Source organism: Gracilinanus agilis, chromosome 3, assembly GCF_016433145.1.
Source record: "Gracilinanus agilis isolate LMUSP501 chromosome 3, AgileGrace, whole genome shotgun sequence".
Lineage (NCBI taxonomy): Eukaryota > Metazoa > Chordata > Mammalia > Didelphimorphia > Didelphidae > Gracilinanus > Gracilinanus agilis.
The window spans coordinates 89,164,425-89,181,691 of record NC_058132.1 but is presented as its reverse complement, the minus strand read 5'-3'; the positions used below and the strand labels follow the sequence as shown (position 1 = coordinate 89,181,691).

The following is a 17,267-nucleotide window of genomic DNA, read 5'->3' as shown; positions in this document are numbered from 1 at the left end:
GGTCAAACCACATCTGGATACATTTGCCACTGCCTCGGCCATAAGAGGATACATTATAAGAACGAGTCCAAATTTTCTCACAGAGGGAGGCTGGTGTTGGGAAGTAAAAGTGGAAAGGATGGCAAGCAGCCTTAACTGGGCACTCATTAACCCCTGTGGAATGCAAATGAAAAAATCAGCCAGACCCCTTTGGGCTCCCCCATAACTCTAGATTCACCTCCCCACCAGCCTTCAACCCCAACTCCCAGGCTTCTCCCCTCCCTAGATCATGGCCAGCCCACTACCCTCTGGTCCTTCCCCAAGACCTGCTTAACCTAAATTTCTACTCAAAACACTCCTCTATACTTAATGCCAAATCCCAGTCCCTAACCCTAGATTTAAGCTTTCCCCCAGCTGCCTCTACCTCAGTCCCAAGGCTCCATGCCCAAACCCTAACCCTTCACTTATTATTCTTATTATTCTATCAACTACACTTCTCAAAATCTCAAGGCCTGTGTCCTTCCAGACAGACATAAGCTATAACAAAAAAAAAAAAAAAACACTGAAGGGGGTGGGATAAGTTCAGCACATCAAACCCACAGTACACAGTGTTCTATACCCAGAGTCCAAGTCCCTATCTCCTGTGCAAAGGCACAGATACCATCCTTCCCCCAGAGCTCCCTCTTTGCCTCTGGGAATAACCTATCAAGCTGTCAGGATCCCCAAAAGCCCTGCTCCCCTAACAGGGCAGGGTGGGCAGAGAGCTGAGCCTCACCTGAACTCCAATCCCATCCTTTGTGCCAGTTCTCTTTGCAGGTATAGGAAGTTTTACAATCCTCCCACCACTGGTTACAATCCTCTTTGCAAAGGGGGACATTCAAGATGCGTTCCTTCCTCCAGCTGGAATTTACCTTGATGGGGAAGAGTTTTTTTAAGTATAAAGTACATCCATATTTAAAGAAGACTAAACATAAATGAAATCACAAATCTCATGTTCACATCTACATAATAAATCCCTTCCACAAGTGTCCCAGACCCTCTCCACCAGGGAGCATTAGTTTTCAAACACTGGCCTGTGTCCTAAAAAGCAGAGGCCCCTCAATGCTGGGGCAAAATAATGACAAAGGACTTGTTTCCCCCTCACGTCACTTACAGGCTGGATCCAGGGTCCCAGATTTGGGGAACACTCATAGAGACACAGGTCCTGGACAAAGTGGCGTCTGCAGGCTGGAGTCATCTTCCCACAGTGGTCAAAGTTGAACCGATACAAGTGGGAACCATCCTCATGAGCTGCAATACTGGTGTTTGCTGTGCAGCAGGCTCTTTTTTTCCATGGGCTACACTGGAGGGTAGAGAGTTGGGGGAATAGAAAGCTCAGAGTCAATGGGGGGAATTATGGGAAGATCTTGTTGCATTGTTTGACCCTAACTCTGACTCTCTGGGAAAGTGGACCACCTCTACCTGCTCTAAGCATACCTAGGTCATGCTGGCCAGAAACTCAGCCAGATCCAAAGAGAGATGCAAGGAATTTTCTCCTAATTATACAGCTCACGCACCTGAACATCTCATGAAAACTGGCCCTGAACTGGTTAATCAGTTAAGTTTCCTTGTTCCCTTCATTGAGTAGACAATTGGAGGGGGACAGTAATTTTTCTCCCCCTCACACTGGAGAAGTCGCTGATCTCTCCTCCAATTAGAAGTCAAATTACCTAATGTTGTATTCAGTTTGATAGTTTCCTTGTTTGATAAGTTTATCTCCCCCAGTATTCAGGATCCCCTTGTCTAAGCAGAGGAAGGGGAGGGACTGTTCCAATTTGGACATGTGCCCTGCATTGCTTGATAAAACTTCATGTTCAGGAGATGGAACCTTTGTTTCCTCCTTCATTTCATCTTTCATCCACCGCCTACTATGCACTGTATTTCTTACAAGAGCTTTGGGCTTTTTCTTCTGTTTTTCCAATCCAGGGATTGTGCAGATAACATGGACTTTTAAACTATTTTCAGATAAAATCTTAAAAGAACTTTCTCCTCAAATTTCTTCTAGCACTTTCTAGTAAAATCTTCTTTGCCCTTATCTTCCTCCCAGCCTTTTTAGCATACTTATTTATATTCCTCTTTTCTCTTATTTGATGGTGAGTTTGGTACAGGCTATGTCTGATCTTTCCCCAGGATTCCCATTGCCAAGTTCGTGGACTTTTACAAATGCAGTGGTTTGACTGTCACTTCTAATTCTAACAATCTAGGATTCTATGAAATTTCCAAGAGCCTGAGATATAGATGCAGATTAGTCCCAAAATGACCAACTCTCTGACTTTGAGCAAATCATCTAGCTCTGAAGCCTCAGTTTCCTCATCTGCAAAATAAGCTAACTTCCCACAGCAGCTGGGTAGTTCAGTGGAGTAAGAGTCAGGCCTAGAGACAGGAGGTCCTAGGTTCAAAACCCGGCCTCAGCCACTTCCCAGCTGTGTGACCCTGGGCAAGTCATTTGACCCCCATTGCCCACCCTTACCACTCTTCCACCTATGAAACAATACACAGAAGTTTAGGGTTAAAAAAAAAATAAGCTAACTTCCCACCTTTGGTGATTACTCATTGTGAGAAAACTGTCATATTAGGAACAATGCTCCTGTCCCTAAATTAGGGATGTGCAGTGTTACCTGTCCCCTGTGGCCCACCCTCTAGCACAGGGGTCGGCAACCTTTTTGGCCGTGAGAGCCATAAATGCCACATTTTTTAAAATGTAATTTCATACAGTGCTCACAGCGCCTGAAAATTGACTTTATGGCTCCTGCAGAAAGAGCCATCTGGCCCTCAAAAAGCCAGATATGGCTGGAAAGCCATGTTGCCAACCCCTGCTTTAGCCTAATCTCCTGTCACATCTCCTGTTCAGGATTCCATACTGTAGTAGTGCGTCCCACCTTCTAGCCCTGGAGATGTTCTCCCTGCCACTTACCTGCTGATGAAGATAATCTTCTTTACTAGGCTTGTACTTGTGGTGCTTACCATCCATGCAGACATCAAGCAGATCATCACCCTTCCGAAGCCCATGAGCCATGGCCATGAGGCCCAGGAAGAGCAACCCCCATACCAGTTGAGCCATGGTCTTTGGTCCCTGGAGCCCAAGAGAGGGGAAATCAGAGGTTGAGGGAGGATGGGACCAGGAATCTGGGAGCATAAAGGTCAAATTCAGTAGTTGGACTTAAATTATATGAAATAACATTATATCACAAGTGAGAAGCTTATTTACCAAAAGAGGGGAAACAATAAAGTAGAGAAATGTGAGAGAGATTAGAAATACCTATACTAGTCCTCAGCCAGGAGAGCCAAAAGTAAGTACCTAGGAGGCCTTTTTCACTCACCCAATATACTACAGGAGTCAGAATCTAAGCTGAAGCCAGGATCCAAGGCACAGTCTCCAGTGAAGCTCCCTGGAAGACACTCTCCAGGAGAATCAATTCAGGAGACTATCCCAGCAGAAGGATTTTGTGGCTTCCTGTCCTTGCCCCTTTTTATAGGGGCCAATCACAGTTTCCACTGCCTAGGGGATTGACTTCTCACCTCTAAAGGTGTCAACTCTTCTAGGATTCACAGTTGTCATTTTTGGATTCACACATTTCTGAGTGTGTGAACTCTTAAAAGAATTCAAGTTTCTGGTTGTTTGAGTTAGAAAAAGGGTGGAGCTCCCAAGTATTTTACTGGCTTCTCACCTAGTTCAAGCTAGTGTTGATTTAATGGAAAGGTAGATAAAGGAGTGTTAATCCTGTCCTCAGAATCCGGTGATGATGTACTAAGTAGGGGTACTTAAGTTATTGTTAACCAAAGTTCTAACTCCAACCAGGCAAAGAGAATAAAAGATTCCCTTTTCAAAAGTGTAAACTTAGAATTAAGACAAAGAGAACCAAGAATTTCCTTTCACAGAGGGAAGGAGATGAGATGGGGTCATTGCTAGAGGTATCTCCAATGATGGGAAATGGAGAATTGGGGTAGCGAGGTTGGGAGTGGGGAGTGGAGTATGTGGTTAAGGTTAATTTAGAGGCAGAGACCCTTTTGGTAGCCTCATGAAGCCTATGGGCTCATCAGAAAAATGCCTTGATGCATAAATCAAATACTTAGGATTATAAAGGAAATCAGTCATGTTTAAATAGATAAAATTTTTTAAAGTTCATTATACCCCAAGTTAAAAATTCCTGGTATATTTAGAAGGAAAGGATCTTGGGTAGTTGGGATGGAGAGTAGGCCATTAGTCAAAAGAGAAAGGAAGAAGAAGTAGGGAGGAGAAATGACACTAGGAGAGCAGAGTCTAGAGGGACCAGGAAGCACAGAATCCTTGTGGAAGTAGAATTTCTGACCAAAGCTCTTCTCCACACTTTGTCAAGAGGAAATGATCTCATACCCTTTCCCTCTGAGGGGAGAGGAAGAAAGAGGGAAATCTTTCTTCCTTCCCACCCCATCCTCAGTGCCAATCATTACTTATATACATAATTACTTATTTATATAATTACCAGAAATTTGGGTTCACTTTCAAACCAGATACCTAATTATTCTGTGATAGGAGGCAAACCCTAATGGTGGGACATCCCCTCTCTCTATTTCAGAAACTGAGAGGGACCTTGGAATGTTTAATATGAAAGCAGGAAAGGGCCATAGAATATTAAGTGTAAGAACTAGGTAGGTCTTGTCCAACATTTATTTTATGGTTAAAGAAATTGAGGCCCAAAGGAAGTAGGGGTGGAGAGGGGAATTTGCTGAAGGTCACATAGCAAGTGAATTTTAACACTTTTTTTCTACATGGCACTGCCTTCCCTTCAGAAAAGTGTAAGTTAAGCTTTTCCTCCTTATTTCTACCCTAACCAAAAAGACCTTAATTTCCCTGAAGGAAAACCTTCCAAATTGGTATGGGAGTATAGTCCAGGGTAACTAGGTGGTATAATGGATAGAGGATCAAGCCTGGAATCAGTATTACTTGAGAGAACTCCATCCTCAGATTTTTACTGTGCAGACTCTGGTAAGTCACTTAACCTCATTTGCCTCAAGTTTCCTAGATAAAAGATAAATTGGAGACTAGAAAGAGCTCATCCCTCATTTTATCCCCCACAGCCTTCCTCTATTCCCTGAGTTTTCCATCAGTTCCACAAGAAAACACCCACTGGAGCCCCTTCTTAAGCACTGTACCCACCTCTAACAATCTGTGGTAGGGAGCTAGGCCCTAGCAGCTAGGGGGATAAAGCAAATAGAGTTAAGTTTCTACAGCCATTCATTCCCTGGGACTGAAGAGAGGATTCTAACCATCGTTTGGCAAGTCTCTCCCAAGTGTTTGGGCCTCAGCTTCCCCAGCTATGAAATGAGGAGTTGGATAAGAAAATCAGCTGAAAATAGAAGGCCATCATGAACAGAACTTCCAATGGGAAGGAGGCAAAAAGATTAGAAGATCCTGATCTCCAGAGAAAGGCCAGAAGACCTTCAAAGACCCAAAGATAACTGACATTTACTCTATATAGTCACTTCTAGTTTCAAAATGCTTTACACACATATTTCAGCATAAGATTTAAAGATAGAAGGAACTGAAGAGATTATCCTTCCTGTTTTAAGGAGTTTCACCCGCCCCACCATTGGAGGAAGGTGAAAGAGAAAAAAAAGCTTAATATTTTTAAATTTCTATAGTCTTGGACCCCCTAAGGGGTCTGGGGAAACCTTACATATATCTATCTTACCATGTCATACACATATGTATTTTATTATAAATATTTGAAAGACTATGTGTGATAGGTGTGTTAAAAAAATAAAATATTATGATATGTATGAGAAAATATATGATAAAAGGAAACCATTTAAAGTTATCTATTTTTCAAACAAGTTCAAAGACCCCTGTCTACAAAGTCAACATCGAAGTCAAATCTAATCCCTTGGTTCTTCAAATAAGGAAACTGAGACCAATGCTGGTTTAAGAGAACTGGCCCAAGGTCACATAGTGAAAACAGGATGATAGAATTTGAAATCATATCCTCTATAGATTTTGATTTAATATGAGCCTTCCTTCCTTAAGTCTCTGATAATCTCTTTAGATATACACACCAAACAGGGCTAGAATCTGTCTGTTGCTCCTGAGTTCAGTTTTTTGTCCACTAAGAACCTCCTTGCAAGGTTATTGCTTTTTCCTTTTCAAGTCTCCCTGGCTCCCACAGATGAGAATAGCAACCCTTCCAGTCATTTCCTTTCTCCTGTCCTAATCTCCAAGTCTGTCTTCTACAAGAGGACTTGAGCTCCCTGTAGACTGAGTCTGGAACTATGCTTCCTCTTCTATCCCTCCCTTCTCCCTCTCCTTTCCTTCTTTCCTGAAGCTAGTTCTGGAATTTAATGCATGGCTTTGGGAAGCCCCCAACCTGGCTGGTGAATAGAGCAAGTTCTATGGATAATCTAGAAGAGAGCTTCTGGTGGCTTAGGTGGGTTAAGGAAGGCTTCCTGGAGGAAGAGGGATTGGACAGAAGTTGGGAAAATACTTGAAGGAAAAGGTAGAATAATTTTCTCAGTCAATCCTAATGCACATTTCTATGACACTTTGGAGTAGTCTCCACCACAGCCTGTTCAGTGAGGCAGTGCCACTGTAGAGTCGGAGACTCTTGGGTTCAAATTCTACTTCTGAAATTCACTACCAGAAAGAACTTGTGATTTTAGGTAAGTTCCAGCCTTCCTGATCTCCTGTTTCCTCACCTGTAAAATGAGATTAGGTGGACAGAGGTACCTTCTAGATCCATAATCCTATAAATAGACAGTGTAAATCTGTTTACTACCATTTTTACAGATGAAGAAAGTAAAGGTTAAAGAACTCAAAGCTAGTAAAAAGAAGAAAACAAGCATTGATTATATTCCAGGCACTAGACTAAGTGATCTACAAAAAAGATCTCATTCGGTTCTCCAGACAATCCTGGGACATTGGTGCTATCATTAACTGCCATTTTACAGTTCAGAAAATTGAGGCAAATAGAAGTTAAGGTCACAGAAGCTAATAATTGTCTGAGGAAGGAATTTATCTCAGTTCTTCTAATTCCAAGCTCAAAACTCTATCCACTATGCCACCTAGCTGCCTGTAAGAGGCTAGGAAGGATTAAAATCCAAGGCAGACCAGGGCTCATCTTTGTTCAGTCTTGTCTGACTCTTCCTAACACCATATGGCAGTTTCTTGGCAAAGATACTGGAGTGGTTTTCTATTTCCTATTCCAATTTATCTTACAAATCAGGAAATGGTGACAAACAGAATTAAGTGACTTGTCCAGAGTCACATAACTATTAAGTGTCCAAAGGCTAGATTTGAACTCTGGAAGAGGAGTCTTTCTGACTCCAGGCCAGCTACTCTATTCACTGCATCACCTAGCTGCCCCAGGGCTCAACCAGTTGTATCAGATTCCTGTAGGTAGAGCTTAATTTAGCTCTTATTCTTCTGAGTGTCTACAAGCAGGGTTAATTTAAGACCAATGGACTGGAAACCTAGGGCATGGGCTTGAATGGGTAAAGAGCTCTTTGACTGTATGCAATTCCTTAAGCTTCTCTGGGTCTCAGTTTCCTCCTCTGCAAAATGATGGGAAAGCATAGGACTAGATGGTCTCTAATATCTCTTACCAACTCTGGAATTCCAGGCTGGATGCTCCAGGGCTACTTCCTGCTCCTGCATTCTATATGCTATTTCCTAAGTTTTGATAGTCTAAAAGGCAGTTTCTTAGCACAGTGGATATTTTTCAGGGTCTAGAACCAGGAAGACCCAGGTTCAATTCCTGCCTCAGAATCTGCCTCAGTTTCCTCAAATATAAATTGAGGATGTTATTAGTACCTATGTCCTGAGGGTTTGGGGAGATGCTTGTAAAATTCCTGGAATATATAGGTGCTGAACAGCTTATCCTCCTGGAGAAACCAACTTCAACAAAAGGAGGGGAAGCTGATGGGGAGAATAAGACCAGGAATTAAGAATCCTGCAAGCTGGCTGGAAGATTCTGGATTTACTTCTAGGGATTTTTGCTTTTCAGTCAAGTCAGACTCTTTGTGATCCAATTTGGGGTTTTCTTGTTAAAGATATTGAAATGCTGTGCCATTTCTGTCTCCAGCTTGTTTTACAATTCAGGAAACTGAGGCAAACAGGGTCAGCCAGTAAGTACCTGAGGCCAGATTTGAACTCAGTAAGATGATCTTTATGACTTTTGGCCAGGCATTCTATCCACACCATGCCACCCTACTGCCACTCTGGATGAGGATACCAAGCCAAAAAAACTCTAATCTCTGCCTGCAGACAGCCTACTGTCCAATAGAAGCAGCCAAGTATTACAGTGGAATGGACTTGAAGGCAGGAAGATCTGCAAATTCTCCCTCACACACTGACTAGCTGTATGATCCTGGACAAGAGCAAGGACCTCTCTCAACCAGTAAGTATCCTCATCTGGAAAATGGGCATAGCAACTACTTTGGGGCTGAGGTGAATGAATATCACTTGAGACCCTTAATGTGAGATTCAAAGCCTGGCTATTGCATTTCTTAAGGCACTAGGTAAAATCCAGTCTATTAGGAGGGAAATATGAAATATGCCCAAAGAAGCCCAAGCAAAGTCCTTTTATATATTTGAAGCACTGAGTAATGCTCTTTGGGGAGCTGGTAATAGATAAGGATTTGAGCAGCTGGGCTTGTGAAGTGGGGAAAAAGTTGGCAAGGGCTAATCTGAAGGAGAGGGCAGCTAGAAGGCACAGTGGATAGCCTCTGGCCTGAAATCAGGGAACAGACATCTCCCTGAGTTCAAATCTGACCTCAGACATGTAGTAGCAGTGTGATCCTGAGCCACTCAATTAACCTTGTTTGCCCCAGTTGGTCATTTGTAAAATAAGCTTAAGGAAATGGCATATCACTGCTCCAGGATCTTGGCCAAATAGGGTTAGAGAAGAAGAGTGGGGCTGGCCTGAACAAAGCCTGTTAGGGAGACCTGATAAAGTGAGATGAAGATAACACTTCCTCAGGTTAAAGAAGTCCAAAGGGACAGAGCAATAAAATATGGCTGAAAAAATGTTAATGAGAGCCATTGCTGAAGGACCTTGAGTTCCAGGCAAAGGAATTTATATTATAGCCTCCAGGCAAGAGAAAGATGAATTCATCTTTTGAGCAAGGAATCTAGAGGCCTTTCAGAAGCCTGTGGATCTGAATTATTGGCACCACTGATTTAAACTGGAAAGGGGAAACTAGAGCCTGAGATGACTGAGGGACAGAAGAGATAAGAAGGCTAGGACTTGGGGAAGGAAAGAGTAGGGGGCAGCTAAGTGAGATAATTGGGTAGAACCATGGGTATGAAGCCAAGAAGACTCATCTTCCTGAGTTCAAATCTGGCATCAGACACTTAATAGATGTGTGACCCTGAGCAAGTCACTTAACCCTATTGGCCTCAATTTCCTCATCTGTGAAATGAAATAGAGAAGGAAATGGCTAACTACTCTAGTATCTTGGGCAAGAAAACCCCAAATGGGATCCCAGGAGAAACAGATATGACCAAACAACCTCAAGAAGTCCCAAGTGGGAAGAGAAGAACTGAAAGGTAAGATTCCCAGAGTGGCAGGGGCTAGAGAAGGAGGTCAGACATAGAGAAGTTTAAGAATCATGAGCTCAGATTAGTGAGTGTGTTGTGGGGGGCTTGAGGTGAACCCCCAAATTTCAGGAAGGGTACCTTTTGCAAGGATTCAAGACTCTAAAACTTAGCTTAAAAATAAAAAGAGAAAAGTATTAATTTAGAAGGTAATGTTGAATCTGGCCAAGAGGACAGCATAGGTGGAAGACTGCCTCCTAGGGGAACAGCATGGATGGAAAAGCTGTTCTCCCAGATGGCATGATTTCTGGGGTCTTTATACTCTTTACAACAGTAGAGACATGACTCTAGAAACATGGGCACTGAGGCATAGGCAGGGGAGGGTTTGGTCTTCTGACCAGGGTCTGCCTGAAGACATAGAGGATGACCCTCATAGTTTAGAGGACATGGCAGATAGATGTCTTAGATACAACCTGTTGGTATGTAGGCATAGCCTGGAGGTGTACCTCTTGGTCTATCTAAAGGACTATCCAAGGAAGATAATCCTCTCTGAGACTTATGAGAGATAAAATTATCAGATGTTTTGGGTTAGGAGTCACAAGGACAGAAGGGAGCAAAGGAATTTCCTTGCTTGTAGTCTGCCTGAAACCCTTCTATGGTTTGGGGGCACATTGCCCATGCCAAGTAGAAGAGAATGAGAGGATACAAGAAGAGACCATGAAGAGAGAAAGGAGAGACCCTCCCTGGTACCTCAGCCACAAGTCCTCCTCACCAGTCTCTTCGAGGTTCTCTGAGGTCCTGAGGAAGACTAACAGCAGTCCCCTGCTCTGCCTTCTTTATATAGCCTGCACTCCTATAGGTGCAGAGGGAAACCTGGCCCCAAATCCCTGACCACACCTCCAGGTCAGGCTCAAAAGATTTCTGCTTGGATCTAGCATCCCGTAGGGACCAGAAGCCTATTGTTCCTCTCCCCTAGCTCCTCCCACTCCTCCATTCCTCACTGCTAAGCAGTAATTTGCCTTAAAAGTCTGGCCTGAAATGGTTAAGTGAACTCATGCTCCAGAGAAGGACTTTTCTAGTACTGAGTGTTCCAAAAGACTTGATGTAGTTTTGTTTTGTTTTGTTTTGTTTTTTTTAAACCCTTGTACTTTGGTGTATTGTCTCACAGGTGGAAGATTGGTAAGGGTGGGCAATGGGGGTCAAGTGACTTGCCCAGGGTCACACAGCTGGGAAGTGGCTGAGGCCGGGTTTGAACCTAGGACCTCCTGTCTCTAGGCCTGACTCTCACTCCACTGAGCTACCCAGCTGCCCCTTGGACTTGATGTAGTTTTGAAGCCTGTAGAGACTCCGAGATGCCCTGCCTGGCTACCAAATGACCCCGCCAAAACCAGGTAGGACAGCTCTCAGAATGGCCCTCTTTCCATACTTCCCATAGAGACATACATAAGCACCTACAAGCCCACAGAGTCACAGTAACTACCTCTCTAGGAACTGAGTGCCAATTCCTAAGTCACTGGGAGTGATTTTTGAAATCTAGAGGTGAAAAAATAAACAAAAGGCAGAGAGGAGGAAATGTGCTCATTTACGGAAAAAGGCAGAAGAAAGAAGTGTCCACCAACTACAGATCTGTCCATTGGACTTTCATTTTTGCCAGCACACAGTATGCTGGTAAAAGCTTGGCTAGGAAAGTGGCTGAAAAGGAATCGGCGATCTCTCATATGTCTCTTTTTTTCTTGGTGAAACTCATCTCTTTTTTTCTGCCTCTCTCCATGTCTGTTTCTGTCACTTCTTACACACCTCCTTGGCATTGCCCCAGAAGGGAGGGCTATGTCTTCTTTGTCAATTTGAGATGACCCCAAGAGAAACCTAGAACAGTCGAGAATAGAACCAGAGAATAGAACAAACTGATGTATGTCAAGATCACACAAAAGGATCAACAAGGAGACCCTACAAACAACAGGACTCTTAAGACCATTCACAAACCAGATCTTAATACCTAAGAAGTGCTTTAAAAAAAAAAAATTTCTAAACTCTAGAGAAAATCCCATTGATGAAAAGTAAATACAATAATAATTTCAAAATAAAAAAACAAACAAAGAAAAGCCCCTGAGGGCAGGAAGGGTGGCTCAATGGACTGAGAGCCAGGCCAGGAATGTGGAGGACTTAGGGTCCATCCTGATCTCAAACAATTCCTAGCAGTGTGACCCTGGGCAAATCACTTAACTCCATTTGCCTGGCTCTTGCCTTTCTGTCTTCAAGTTGCTACTGGATAGAAGGTAAGCAGTTTTTTAAAAAATGTGTCTGATATGTAAAACCCAGTGGAATTACTAAATGGCTATGGGGGGGGGAAGGAGGGGAGGGAAAGAATATAAATTATGTAACCATGGGAAAATATTCTAAATCAATTAATTAAATAAATTTTTTCAATAAAAAATTTTTTTAAATGAAAAGAGATTCCCCCCAAAAAAACAAACAAATAAATAAATGTGTGTCTAAAGAAGACTTATTCTTAGAGAAATGATTATCATTAATCATTAATTAATTAATCAATAGGAATTATACTATTCTCAGCCCAGCAACTAGCCAAACAGATATACATACTACATACACACTTTTAAGTTGCCTTTGTATTATCCATCACTTTCTTAGATGTAGGCAATCAACAAAATAATAAATCAAACCAAGTTTTGTAGCATGTGCCATTTTGCAAAGTATAAATGCTCATTTTGACAACTCCCCAAATTTTTCTCCAGAACACCCCTACCACAAGATCTCTTTGTTCAAATCCAGGTTGAAGGGAAAAAGCCCAGGAAGAAGGAGATAATCACTAGTGGTTGCTCAGTTCTGGAATGTTAACCCAGATTTTATTTTAAGATAACTTTCCCTTGTTTTAGATTACTCTAAATGTCACCTGAAATTGTGCTGGGGCAATCATCTTGAAAGAACTGGGGGCTATGCCAGTTAGGATTTCTCCCTTTCTCTCAGCCAGGAATCCCTTGGAATTAAATGAATATGAAATTAAATAAAGCTTTAGGCAGATTATTGGGGTGCTGAGGATTTTATTAAAGAGGGAGAGAGATCTTCATTCACACCCTATTCTATTCACACATACTGTACCCAAAATAATCATGAAGAAAATGATATTGCCACACTGAATCACAGCAAAAGCAAAGATTCCTTAAAAGATGAGATTATTGAGGAAGCCATTTTCTTGTGACAATATCAAAAAAAACCTCATGAATTAATGAGTCATGAATTAATTTTCAAATTCTTAAAAATCTATTTTCAAAACTCTTTAAAAATTATTTTTTTTTCAAATTCTTAAAAATATTAATTGGCCAGAAGGACTAAATTTGCAACTGACTGTCTGCCTAGTCAACAGATATTTTCATTAGCATTCCTAATTAGCATCTCACATCCTTGGAGTTAGCATATACAAAGGCCCACCTTCCTAGGCACAAAAAGGCCAGCTCCCCTCTCCTCAACTAATTGTTTTCTCCTAGCCATAAAATATATGAACTTTACATAAATAAGAATTTAGCAATTCTGTCTTTTAGCAGGACTTTTGTATCTCAAAAATATTCCTTTGAATTGACCACCTGTATTGTTTCCCCTGACTGCCACTGATACCCTCCAGCCTTTCAAAGTGTATTGATGCTCCCAATAAAAACTTCTCCAGCTGGGGCATCAGAGAGAGCACTTTTTCCAAACATTATTTTGGCTTTTCCTCTCTTCCTTCCTCTCACTTTTCTTCCTCCTTCTACAATTCCTATTACTTCATGTCAGTTGCTCCTCCCCAGTCAGAGAACTCTTTCTGGGCCTGATTGATCAGGAGGTAGCTAAAGGGATGTCCATCAACTGAGGAATGGCTAAACAAATTGTGGTATATAATGGTGATGGAGTAATGATGTGGGCTGGCAGTGGGCAGTAAGGGGCAGTAATAGGAATGGGATCCTCCTACTCTGAAATCTTGCATTTCTTACTAGTTAAATATCAACTACAAAACCTGTAGTTTCAGCATTAGTCAAGCATGAATTATAGATTGTTCAATTATCCACTCTGTATAGGATCTGTAACATTTGTCGACATGAAATCTAGAAACTCCCAAATTTGTAGCCTAGTAAAATCTGATGAACCCCAAGTTTTGGGACTAGCTGATAAGATGGACACTTCAGAACTTCTCTTTGTTCCCCTGAGAATCAACCCTGAAGGGAATCTCAGGCTTATAGTTTCCGACTGAATCATGAACCCAAAGGTAAATGACAATCCCAGTTAGGTGGTGCTAAGCAAATGCTAAGTACTCTTTTTACCTTAGGTAGTCTTCCCCATTGTATCACACACCCTTTCCCAAGAAGACCCACTTCTGGACAGGGACCATCCTTTTAGTATCCATTCTAAGTAGGCCCTTCCCTTACACCCTAGCCTCTAGCTATGATTCCTTTCTCAAGCTTGATTCTATCCTATCTATGATAATGTCAATCATTTTTCCCTGCCCCTAGATCCCCCAAATTCTTTTATTCCTTGGAGTTGTCAGTCAAGCACTGTTAGCTCTCCCTGGGGTCAGTGACCAGAGCAACCAAGGTCTTGGGACTCTATGTGGGTTTGTAGCTCTCAACCCTGAGTGGAGCCTTGAGAAAAGCACTGAACCCCTTTCCTTAATTAAAGAGTGGTTTTTCTGACTATTTAATAGTTTTTTTTCCCAGTTAACACATTCCATCCAAGGCATCAGTTTTGTGCCTATTGTGTTTGCTTATATTGTTCTTAAAATAATTACCTATAGTGGTCCTCCAATGTCCCTCCCCAGGTTCCCACTCTGGAAGGACAACAAGACCACTCCCTGACAAATGATGACAAGGTGGACAATGGAGGAACATGGAACTTGTGTACTGGGGACTCTGGTATTCCAAAAGAATCCCCCACACTTGCACATGCTCCTTATTCCCTATGGCAAAAAACTCTAAAACATACCTCCACCTGAGTTTGAAAAGGGAGATGCTAAGCTCCTAAACCCCTGTAGACATAGAATCCAGAGACTGAGCTGGCAGTTTGCTTTGGGAGTTGGTTTTAGCAACTGTCTGGTAAGTCTGTGAGGTGGTATATCTGAACTTTGGAGCTGTGCCTTGGACATTAACTATAAGATCTAGCAAGACCAAGAAGTTTCAGGTTGAGATAGAAGCTTTATCTGTAATGGTGGACATACAGATAATTCCATCTCCCTGACTTCCCTATTGTATTTATCTTGCTGTTTTTAACTGTGTTACTGGGACAAACTGAGACATGTGGACAACAGCCAAAGGACAACTTAGGGAGATACTCTTTACCCTTGAGTCATTTCCCAAGGCTGTCTGCTATAGTTTTAGTGATAGATTAGTCATCTCCATCCCTCCAGTCCCTGATTTACCTAAAGATTTCAGTGACAGTAACTCCTTCTTGCCTCCACTCCCAGTCCTTATTCAGTTACTAAACCCTTTTTACATAAAGCTTCCTTGGTCTTCCTCCTTTCCCAGATACCTTAGTGACATTGTGAACCCATTGTGAGTTGTGTACCCTGGGTTTACTCATTTGTTGTTATCTAGTCATTCCCCAGCTTGTTACCTCTCTACTGTTCCCCAATCCAGCTGAAGAACTAATTTAAACCCCCTATCTGTACCTTTGTCCCCTAACTATCCCCTATTTTATTACCTTTAACATTTGGCAACCCCAGATAGGCTATCTTAGTGTCTGGGTTGAGAGCAGGAAGTGAACAGTTTAAAGTTAACTGATCAGACTGGAAGTGGCAGTTGGTCAACATTCTACTCTGCTCCAGAGCCATTTTGGAGTGACTGCTGTCCAAGGTTCTTAGGGAACCACATGTGTAAAGGGTATCCTAACCATATGGTAAAGGTCTGTCATTTTAAAGAACAAAAGCACGTGAAGGGAAAATATTTAAATTTTTGTAAGTTATGATTTTAACCTATTATATTTATAATTCAAAGTGGCTAGTAACACTGTAAATACTTCCTATTACATAACAGCTATTATATACATGGTCAGGACATAGGATGTTTTAAACTCAATGATAAATATATTATGGTAGTGTTTGTTATTGTTTCCTACCTACCATGATATTGCTACATGGTATTTTTTCTTTAAACCATTACCTTCCAGTATTGACTCCAAGGCAGAAGAGTGGTAAGGATAGGCAGTAGGAGTCAAGTGACTTGCCCAGGGTCACACAGCTGGGAAGTGTCTGAAGCCAGATTTGAACCTAGGACCTCCCCTCTCTAGGCCTAGCTCACAATCAACTATCCAGCTGCCCCCCAAGGTATTAGATTTTAAGTGTGGAAAAAAGATTATGGCAATTACAAGACATTTTGGCACATTTGTCTGTGATTGGATTTTCTTGTATGCTAATCTATAAGATCAGAAGGGTGTTGTTTGGAGTTGGTCACCTGCTTAGAACCACAACTGGTTGGCTGTATAGGGACAAAAAAGTTTGGATGCCTAATGGATATAATATGGAGAATAGTAATTATGTAGCAAATGAAGGCAATAATGTTGAAATATCTGGAATAGAACAAGGCTACCAAAGGAGGAAGTTCAATTAAATAATAGCTCTGAGCCTATAAATTTGTTTCCAATGAGAGATGTACCCCTAATTATGGATGATGCTATAGTTCATAACAAGATCAAATTTTCCTCTGCAGACATTGAGGCAATTAAAAGGCATACATTTTGGTGAACCAATCAAGAGTTGTGAGGGAACTACGAAAAGGCCACAAAGATATTCTGACTTCCATTTTTTTTTTTATTAGGAGAGGTATTAACAAAGAGGGAAAGGAACCAATTTTTAGAGGAGACAAGAACTCAGGGAATGACTCGGATGGCCTCTAGACTGGGAGGAGATAGACTTGAACTCAGTGACCAAGTATAGATTATTCAAACAGGCCAGGGAGTCAGTGCTAAAGGTTTATGAAAAACACTCCCAGGAGACCCAATGCATGGGGTAAATTTGAAAAAAGACAAACACCAGCAAGGTTCCGAGATTGCATCCTTGAAGTTGCAGAAACGCATTTGGGACAAGATAAACTGGCATATGATTCCATTTCTTTTGATCAAAAATTTATGATGTGCTACTTACATATGGACCGGATACTAGGGATGTGTTTGTTGTGGTTAAAATTATCTCAAGATTGGGGTTAGAATCTCAAGTTTATGGATTAGGCTAGCATTATAGAGTCAGAGGCTCCCTCAAATGAATAATGGAATTTTAGGAGCTCATTATTCAGTTCCTCCTTTAAATATCTCTAATTGGTGGACAACTAAGTTGGAGTCAGACCATCAAACTATCCATCTTTCTCATCTCCCATATCATGGGTATCATTTAGGCAGGAAAAAAATTGTTTTTCTATCAAATTTTATTATAAAGTACATTGTATGATTCCTAAGGACAAGGAAAGTAAAAAAATTGGTGTCTGACCAATTCCAGAAAAGAACGAGATTTTAAATCACAACCATTAAATAGAAACTAATAGTATATGAAAAATAAATTCACAAACACAAATATAATCAATGAAACAATCCATACTTGGATTTTACTTTAGAATGAGCAAAAATTAAGTCTAGTTTCCCCTAAAGGAAAGACTGAAGATTGGGGTATTCTGTTATTCAGAGAGCAGAGGTGGAACATTGGAGTTGCTTTAAAAGTGGGGGGGAAAGGAAGGCACTCCCTTCTCTGCCCACCTGAGGAGTGGGGATGGAG

The 17,267-nt window shown here is 41.6% G+C and overlaps 1 protein-coding gene across 1 annotated transcript; it reads right to left on the bottom strand.

The window, feature by feature from the left end:
* Position 1: 1 nt before the first annotated feature.
* Positions 2-3,089, bottom strand: LOC123241151 (folate receptor alpha-like; the record flags this gene model as incomplete). Its single annotated transcript, XM_044668854.1, has 4 exons — positions 2,933-3,089; positions 1,133-1,321; positions 755-890; positions 2-153 (listed from the first exon to the last, which is right to left on the bottom strand). Coding segments are annotated over exons 1-4 (624 nt in total), but the record flags the coding sequence as incomplete, so codon positions are not given.
* Positions 3,090-17,267: the final 14,178 nt, after the last annotated feature.